This window comes from Haplochromis burtoni, unplaced genomic scaffold (genome assembly GCF_018398535.1).
Source record: "Haplochromis burtoni strain Fernald_Lab_line unplaced genomic scaffold, NCSU_Asbu1 Contig_569, whole genome shotgun sequence".
NCBI lineage: Eukaryota > Metazoa > Chordata > Actinopteri > Cichliformes > Cichlidae > Haplochromis > Haplochromis burtoni.
The window spans coordinates 321,574-330,800 of record NW_024582930.1 but is presented as its reverse complement, the minus strand read 5'-3'; the positions used below and the strand labels follow the sequence as shown (position 1 = coordinate 330,800).

General features: G+C 39.0%; 1 protein-coding gene across 1 annotated transcript; it reads right to left on the bottom strand.

Moving 5' to 3' along the window:
* Window positions 1-1,699: 1,699 nt before the first annotated feature.
* Window positions 1,700-8,658, bottom strand: LOC102295663 (C-C chemokine receptor type 3). Its single transcript, XM_005948061.3, has 3 exons — window positions 8,538-8,658; window positions 7,813-8,003; window positions 1,700-3,253 (listed from the first exon to the last, which is right to left on the bottom strand). The coding sequence occupies exons 2-3, from the start codon at window positions 7,974-7,976 to the stop codon at window positions 2,377-2,379; spliced, it is 1,041 nt and encodes a 346-aa protein (XP_005948123.1). The 5' UTR covers window positions 7,977-8,003; window positions 8,538-8,658; the 3' UTR covers window positions 1,700-2,376.
* Window positions 8,659-9,227: the final 569 nt, after the last annotated feature.

Genomic DNA, 9,227 nt, shown 5'->3' with positions numbered 1-9,227 from the left:
CGAAAGGCGTTCAGTTGTTTGCCTCAGCAGGAAGATTCAGGAAAAAGAATCTAGATACTCCACTGTAGAAAAGGAGTGTCTTGCATGGAGGGGCTGCATGGCTCTAACACGTTAACGAGCTAACTGTGCTAACGAGCTAACAGCACTAACACGTTGACGCCGTACAGCCCCTCGCATGGGGCGATCCGCGTTAACTTGCTAACGGAGATTTCCCAAGTGAGTATGGGAAACGTGATGCTAGCATTGTAGATATTGTATGTATGGCAGTGATGTTTCGTCAGGACAAGCAAGGCCAGCACTGCTTCCTTGTCAAAACTAATAATAGACATGAATGAAATTTGTACCATGAAAAAAACAAAAACTTTGACAATAATGGAGAGTGGACAGCAGCTAACCAGGTGCAGGTCCAGCTGCATTTTCAGATTAGAAACCAATGAGAGTGTCTAAATCTAATACCTTTAAACAGCTGTTTCACCAGCACTCTACTATACTCCGATTAATATTTTTAATCATACCTGTAGATATTGAAAGGGTTTGTTTTGAAATAGATTTCAAAACAATCAAGCTGTAGGCCTGTGTTACTGACCATATGAACAACAGTTTTTTCAAACACACGGGTTCTTAACCAATATATTTTTTAAATTTTTATATTAAAAATTTTAATATTTACAATTCTTCAGCCAGGATAGGAGAGCAGAAAGGTGAAGCTGTCGATGTCTATTTCAGATAAGCAGTACAAACTATGTTTTAATCTGATATAGTGAAGGAAGCTGTTGAAGCTGTGTGAATCAGGAGAAGAGGGGATCGTCTCTGATAAACTTTCTGTAAAACTCACCACACACCGCTGATGTATACTGCTTGTAAAAAAATCACATCAGCAATTTAAAAATGTTTGGAAGTGAAGTTTATTATGTGCAGAACAACATGAAGAAATGCATGGTCATAAACAGGTTTCTTTACTTAAGTACGTTGTGTTTACTAATACAAAAGAAATGAACATTAAGTATCCATTAATTACCCTTTCTAACTACAATCTGTTTCCTTTCATTCTAAATTTGGTTCTAAAACTGAATAAATTGACAAAAATGAATAATTTTATACACACTGATTGGCTTTCTCTTGACATGAAAATAACAACAATGAAAACCACCAGGTGGGTGGGGCCTCCGCGAGAGCGTTGTGCCTGAGATGACCAAATCAAAAACATCAAATAGCCCGGTGTAGAGAAAAACCATAATCAGTGTGTTTAGATCAGTCTGAAGGCTGACCTCGAATAGGTTATTTCTACATAACGTACCTCATTATTTAAAACTATTGTGAGGTTGTAATGTAATATAATATCTATAGATTACTTTTTTTTAAATGTAACAGATTTTTGGATCATCTCTTATTCTACAGTCATGTGTTCATTTGTTCATTCCTACTTAAATTTTACTTTCTGAATGCACTCTTGCAAAGTCTTTTTCTGTAACAAGTAAAGATCTGTCAATATGTTGCTCTTAAATATAAATCCAGTATTTATAGTTCTCAAAGCTGAAGTTTCTCAGCTTCATCAGTGATGGAGCTGAACTCTGACCATAAGAGGGCAGCCATGGTCAGAATAAAACAAAAATAAACCTTTTAAAGCTTATATACCATCTTTCATAAGGCTATGTACAGAATATACAGAGAACAAATATTTTCCTTAGGGACAATATCATTTGTTACATAACTTGGTGGCAAACTAGGTTTGTGGTTGATAGCAGACAATTTGTACACCAGGAGCTACATGAAATAAAATTTCAAAATCTTCTGCAATTAGATTTTTGGTTTAAGGACTTTGGCTCGAATAATGAAGATATAGAAGTTTGAGTCCTAGACGCTAGTTCCTGGAAACCGAAAGTTTCACTCTTGATGAACTCATCCCTTCCTTCAGTTGGTTGTAAAACCATGACTTGCTCGTTCATCCATTCACTTCTGCTTATCCTTTTCAGGGTCACGGCCTATCCCAGCTGTCGTAGGGCGAGAGGCAGGGTACACCCTGGACAGGTCACAGGGCTAACACAGAGACAGGACACAACCAATTGCACTCACATTCACACCTATGGGCAATTTAGTGCTTCCAATTAACCTATCCCCACTAATTGCATGTCTCTGGTCTGTGGTGGAAGCGGGAGTACCCGGGGAGAACATGCAAACTCCACACGCAAGGATCCTGGTGGAACTGAACTCAGGATCTTCTTGCCGTGCGGCAACAGTGCTAACCACTGTGCCGTGGTGCCCGGGCTGACCTGTTTTTCCCAGGCAGTCTCCCATCCAAGCACTAACCAAGCCCAACCTTGCTTAGCTTGTGAAATCAGAGGAGTGCTCAGGGTGGTATGGCCGTAAGCTGGTTCGCTAAATATCCCTATAATCATTTGGTGTCGTTTTTGTGTTCACGTAGCTTCTGCTGTTTTGACTAACAGACATATGCCTCTTTAACTTTGGGAAGTGTTTCACCAGCAGATGCCTGAAGTGGTTCTGGAATTTCTTCCCAACAAAAGTATAGAATACAGGACTGATACAAAAGTAAAAGTAGGCAATGGTGCGAGTAATTTGAAGTGCATAACCCAGTTTCTGTTTGTCCTCACACTCACTCTTAACTTCATTGTTAATGTTCATCAAGTGTACAACGTTGAAAGGAGTCCAGCACATGAAAAACAATAGCACAATGATGAAGATGAGCCTGACTGTCTTGAATTTGCTTGCAATCCTGGATGACATAACAGTGATTGCAATCCTACTGTAGCAGTAGAAAATAACAATCAGTGGGAAAATCAAGAAAACACTCAGCTGAAGGTAAAACCCAGATTTTCTCAGCTTGTCCATATCGACATAGGTAAGGTTTCGAGGGTACTCCTCACAAAAAGTTTTGTTATCAAGACTAGAAAAGAAACTACTATAGATAATCATTGGTCTGATACATGCTAACCCACTGACTAGCCACACAACAGTGCAGGAGATTCCTGCATACTTTCGATTTCTCACTTGTGAGTCATTCAACGGGTACAGAATTGCAAGGTACCGATCAAAGGTCAGAAGGGCTAGAAAGAGTACAGAGCTGTAAAAACCCAGATAGTAGACAGTACTAACAATCTTGCACATAACTTCGCCAAAGATCCAGTTAGAGAGCTGCATGTAGACTGCCATGAAAGGAAGGCTGATCATGAAGATCAGGGAGGACATCACAAGGTTCAGCAGCAAGATGTTGGTCACAGTGGTCAGCTGATCAAACCTAGAAAGCAGTCAACATAAAAAGATTCACAGGTCAGTCATCATGAAACAATCTAACCTCAGATGTTTTCCAGGTAACGGAGATCAGTGGAACCTTCAGTGAAGTAAATCAGCACATCTTTAAAACCAGTGGCATTTCTGGATGTCATCATTACCATGGAGTCTGAGCAAAGATATTAAATTATAAAATAATATTTTGGAATGCACAAATATAATTAGTGGAAAGTACATTGACTTCTTGGTAGGACAGCACCTTCTAAGCTTCTGCTGCTGTGCCCCTGACAAGCATGTTAGAGAGTCCACAGATGTACCCTCAGTAAGAAAATGTCTTGAAAGTTTATTTTGTGACCCAGAAAGAGTAATATTTCAAACTCTTTCAACATGCTCCTCCGCCATTGGCGCTTTTAAAATGTATTGTTATGTTATATTAGAAAACCGATAACAACATTATCATCCTTCTGGCAGACAGGAGTAGATGCATGGCTTTGCTAAACCAGAAAGAGTATCACAAGAAAAACATTGTCACCGGTCAGTAGCAAAGATTCTTATGAACTTCAGGCAGAAACATGGGTGTGCCAAGGATTCCCCAGTTTCACCCATTGTGGCCAACTTGTACATGAAGAACCAATGACTGAACCAATGACTCAAGTCATTGGTTCAAGTACGTGGATGACACCTGGGTGAAAATCAAATCTCAGCATGTACCACAGTTCACTGATCACGATGAAATGAAGAGTTCAAGCTAAACGCAGAACAAAACTCCAGAGTTTAATACTCAAAGAAGACCTGCAGGCCATTTGTGGCATTAAACAAAGCACTAAAAACAACAAAACAATACAAAAATCCTAAAAAACCAAAGTAATGACACACTTGATGCAAACGAGTCAAAGAGCAGAAGTCAAGTACAAGCTGCAGTCATAAACAGGAAATCAAAAAGAAGCAACAGTAGGAGGCACTGGAAAGTGTGAGTACAGAGACAATCTGAAGACTGGGGATACTGCTGCACATATGAACATACACAAGGGTCAGTGATTAACTGACTCAATGCAGGTGTGACGAACAAAGCAAGGGACCTGGAGCGCGTCTCAGATGACATATGACAAGAGGTGGGGTACACTACAGAGGTGGATGGTTAATCAATTAACTCTGTCTACTGCAAACTAGTTCTATTAAAACTTTGTAGATTTCTCAGAACTCTACGATGGAAAAAGGTCATGCCATTTGAGTTCAGCTTTACCCTTTTTCAGAATTTTGAGCACATCAGCGTAAGAAGTATTGCATCTAGTGCCTGCCATACAAACCTGGCTTTTATCGTGTTGCATCAGTTGGAAAGAGAAACACAAAGTGAGTTTAGACTCAGCAAAAACCACTAGTCATGAAAACTGTTGTCTTTTTACCTCAGAACCTTCACCATGGTAAAGATAACGCACGTAATCTTAGTAGGTGGTTTTGTTCAAAGCTTTAGCTTAAAATTAGCTGTCAGTGTCATGTTTTCACCAATTCTAAACATGTTTTCAGGCCAGTGTAGATTCTCTACTGGAAGACTGTATTTTATATGTGCAAGTCATTAAGCTGTATCTCAGTAACATCATGAAACAGGCCCAGCTGTAGAGTTACTGCAAACTGTGCATATCTATATAAGATATACTCAGTTGGTATGCAGAAACTATATAAATGTCTTTTATACTTGATTGTAATCTGTTGCTATGTCTTATGTAACGGTGCTGGAACTGCAGCTAGTAGAACACAGTAAACACACTAAAGTGGTTTTTCACATTATCTTAATTAGGCTATGGGACAGTATCCTTTAATGTATCTAGTTTAAAGTTTCAGAGCTGCGATGTGCAACTATCATGTTGGAAATAAACAGCATCACAGAGATGAATAACTCTATTCAGGTGCAATATTTTGCGTTATAGAAACAATGCTGAATTTTAAGGCTGTTATGTTCTTTATTCATTTTATTTTTATTAATAAAATGTATTTTTCTTCAGCTTCAGAAATTGTCACTGACTGGAGTAAGTGGGATGGATTGAAATCCCCCTTCCTACGTGCATTTGCACAGAGCCTGAAGCAGGAAACTTACTTAGCCCTTATCTCTGACTGGGGTTTGAGGTTTTGTCAAGCTACTGCACCAGCGTTAGTTTCATTGATCATTTTTGTTAACAACCTTTTTTTTCTGATGAAAACAAAACGATAACTAAGTAAAAACTATGATGAAATGTAATGCCACTTTCATCGACGAACAAAAATGAGATCAGCATATTCTGAAGAGATAAGAATCAAAATGATCACTGTTTCTCGTGAAAACACAACAAAATGTCAACACCTGGGAGGAAGAGATGTGTTGACATATGGATGCATACACACAGGTGAGCTGACTAACTGAATATATGGAAAGATCAGGTTTTCCATCACTGAATCTTTTTCCTCCCCTGATGGCGCTGATATATCCCAACAATGTCATCATTCATTATCCCTGATAAGGATCAGCGGATGGATGGATCTGAAAAAGTGTTTTAGAGAGCATGAGATGTTGTCATGCATGGATGGTCCACCGTGTAGTCAAAGGTGCATCATCACCAACAAAAGATCTTGGCAAAAAATTATTAAAACTCTGAACATAAATAAAGGTGACACTGCTGAACGTATGGAAACAATACGACACCAAATACATGCTGACAGAGCTAAAGGTTGGCTAATACTCTTCGTTTTACTGATTTTGACTAAAAACATAAATTTAAAAGAAGAGCAAGGCACACTTATCACAAATTTTTAAAGCTATTAAAATTATGACGGCTTAATTTGACTGGTTAATATATTTGGTTTGGTTGCTGTTGTTGGATTCCACTGTAAGCCTCTGCTACAAAGCAGGCAGGTGAAATCATTTTAGAGTTAATCTTGAGGTTTCAGTGTTTCAGTGCTGTTTACTGGTGTACTTCACCATTGTAAATTATGCCGCAGCCTGTTCTTGAACACGTTTGGCCTGCAGGTGTTTGTTGACCTAATTTGAGATTTGCAAATAGTCTGCGTCTTTGAGTTTTGGTTTTACATTCATTAGTTTTTGCTGTCCAAATGTTAACCACCACTCAGGCTGCAGCTGAGCTCAACAATGCCAAAACGTTCTTATGTACACAATCAAATGTTAACTCAATGATATAAGCAATGGTTATTTGGCACTATGGCCTTACAGTGATAGAACTGTAATACTGGTTAATACTGGTTACTAGTTAATAGGCTTATAAACTAGTCTATTCTTGCTACCTTTCCTTTCTCGCTTCACAAACATTTAAATACTTTTCCACTCACACAAAGAGCTGCCGCTTTGCCTTTAAAGCCTCGTACAGCAAATACCTGCATTCTTGTTTGACATTGTATTTAGGCTTTGATTTACTGGGAGCTCTATTTTGTATTTTATGTTTAAGTCAGCTCCTTTTTAGTGTAAATCTTTCACTTTCCAAGATGTTTTGTACAGTGTTATTGTTTATTAAGACAGTTATTTATTTTGCTTTGGTTTGGCTGTTTTAACACAGTGAATATATCTCTTATCTTACTGTCTTAAAATCAGTTACACTGCTAGATCTATTTATGTACCTAATTGGTCAGAATGTCCCACCTTTCAGATGGACGTGTTCACAGATTCAGGACTGACTGATCCGACATCTCCACTGGGTTCATTTTATTTTCACACCTATAACTTTCATGAAATGGTGCAACAAGCCACTTTTAACTTGCACTGAATCATAACCATCACAGACTTGTCATATTTTTACATTGTTGTTTTCATGAACTCTACAGTACTCGTGTAATAAGAAAAGGCTGAATGTGGCTGTACTCTAAGACACGGGAACTCTTTTCCCTCGTACATCTTATGAAGAACCCAGTCGAGAACTTTACCAGAATAGACCACAGGTGTTGCTAAATCAGTCAGCATTACCATCCTAGGAATTACAGCTTAAATTTTCACCTAAAAGTAATGTGAGTCACAGCAGGGATGGGAATTCCGGCTCGTTTTAGAGAACCGGCTCTCTCGCTAAAAAGAGCCGGCTCTTTCGGCTCCCGAGCGGCTCAATAAGTTGTTTTATTGCTTGAATTAATTTATTATCAACAACAATATAAAATAGAATTCAGTGCACGAATAAACTTCCTGAATCCTTTATCATCCACAACTGAAAACGCTTGGATATCAAGTGCAATCATTGGCGGGTCTTCATTCACTGAGTTCTCACAGAGTCTCATAGAGCTCTGGGTTGGTTTAGGTGGTTGTGGTGGTATATGCATGATGCTGTAGATACTGCAGCAAAAGCAGCAGCAACGGTTGCAGTAGACACGCTGGCACCTTCATTACTGACTGATTAACTGACTGTGTTTTATCGTCCCATTGCACTGATGGGTGGACAGTTCTCAGGTGTCTATGCAGGTTGAGAGAGGGTGACCGACCCGTCACAAGTCTCAAGAGTTAAATCAGTAGAAATTTTAAAATGACCGTCATTCAAGATCTTTTATTTAATGCCAACACTGCAGAGAACAAAATAATCCAGCTTTGTTAGACTAACTTACCGACAAATGATGATGAGGACTATCCCGTTGCAAATGACACTGAAGGCAAACATGAAGTAGTAAAGGATGGACAGCAGCGCTCCCAGTTTGTTGTCATTGTCCCTGGTGCATGGTACAGCTTCTGTGTAATCGCTGTAGTAATCCAAGTCAGTCGTATTTTCCATCTTTGTGTCAAATGCTTAAAGGAAAGTCTGACAAACAGAAATGTAAGAAAACACCGTTTACAATACATTCAGAATGACGTGAAAATTAGAAAACGATCAAGTCTTAACCCTTGAAAAAAAAGCCAGAAAATCCTGATTCTTTGGAACTGAGATGTTTATTAACCTCTTAAGCCCCAACGCCCCCTGATACGGGGGCAAAAGCAGGAGATCAGGTAGGCTTGGGGCTTAAGAGGTTAACCCTTGTAACAAAATCCACAAACTTGTTTTTGCTAGATCGTGTTATATATGATATATTTTTTATTATATATTTTTTGTATCGCATGTGAGACATTGGGGGGAGTTTTGCAACTTTTATTTAACATTGCTGTTAACAAAATTTTGTCCATAACATTTTGAAACAATTTGATGAGATATATGTCTCAGAAACTCATGTACCAAATATGATACAGAGGGCATTATAGGGTTAACACTATTTGGAATGATATAAGAAGGTGAAGCTTTTAAAATAAAAAGACAGGAAGCCTGAGGAATGAAAGCAAATGTAAGCATGAACTGACTTACTGTCTGTCCTATTTCTTCTGCTGCTGTCCGACTCTGATGATAGTTTGGTTATCTGTGTTTAAGTTACCAACACCAGAGGAAGTTACATTATCTGCCTTCAGGGAGGAGCTGTTGTCAATTGTGCTCAAAGCAGCAGAGCAGGGTGTTCTGTTTATGACGTGACATGAAAGCCACAGCAGGGACTGAGAAGACTTCAAAGGATCGGGTCATGAGGTGGCAAAATGATCAAGCTTGTTTGATATACAACTGGAACAGAAGTGACCCACACAAGGTAGAGCAGTATTCTAATGAGACTCTGCTAATGTGTGTTCAAGAAGCTCCCGTACTTTGGAACAATTCCCATCCCATTTCCATAGTCGAGCACTTCTCCTGTGTTTAGACTAAAAACTGCACTGCAAAAACACCATGCATGTGAGCTGCACTGGTGATGTAATTTTGCTTCAGGAACCTTGGCGTAAAGTACGATTAATTGTAACCCTGGTCCCACGTAGCTATGGTCAAAGCTAGACTGCGTCGTACAATGAGACAGGGCCTGGGTTCGTTATACTTCTATATATAAAGGCCACCACAGCTGTATCTTACACAAATTGCTCCCCTATAAGCATTTATTTGGGGAAAGAAAAACAAATAAACGTAATGTCAAAGCACACACTGTCCTTTACCTCTTGCAGATCACAAATATATAAGATC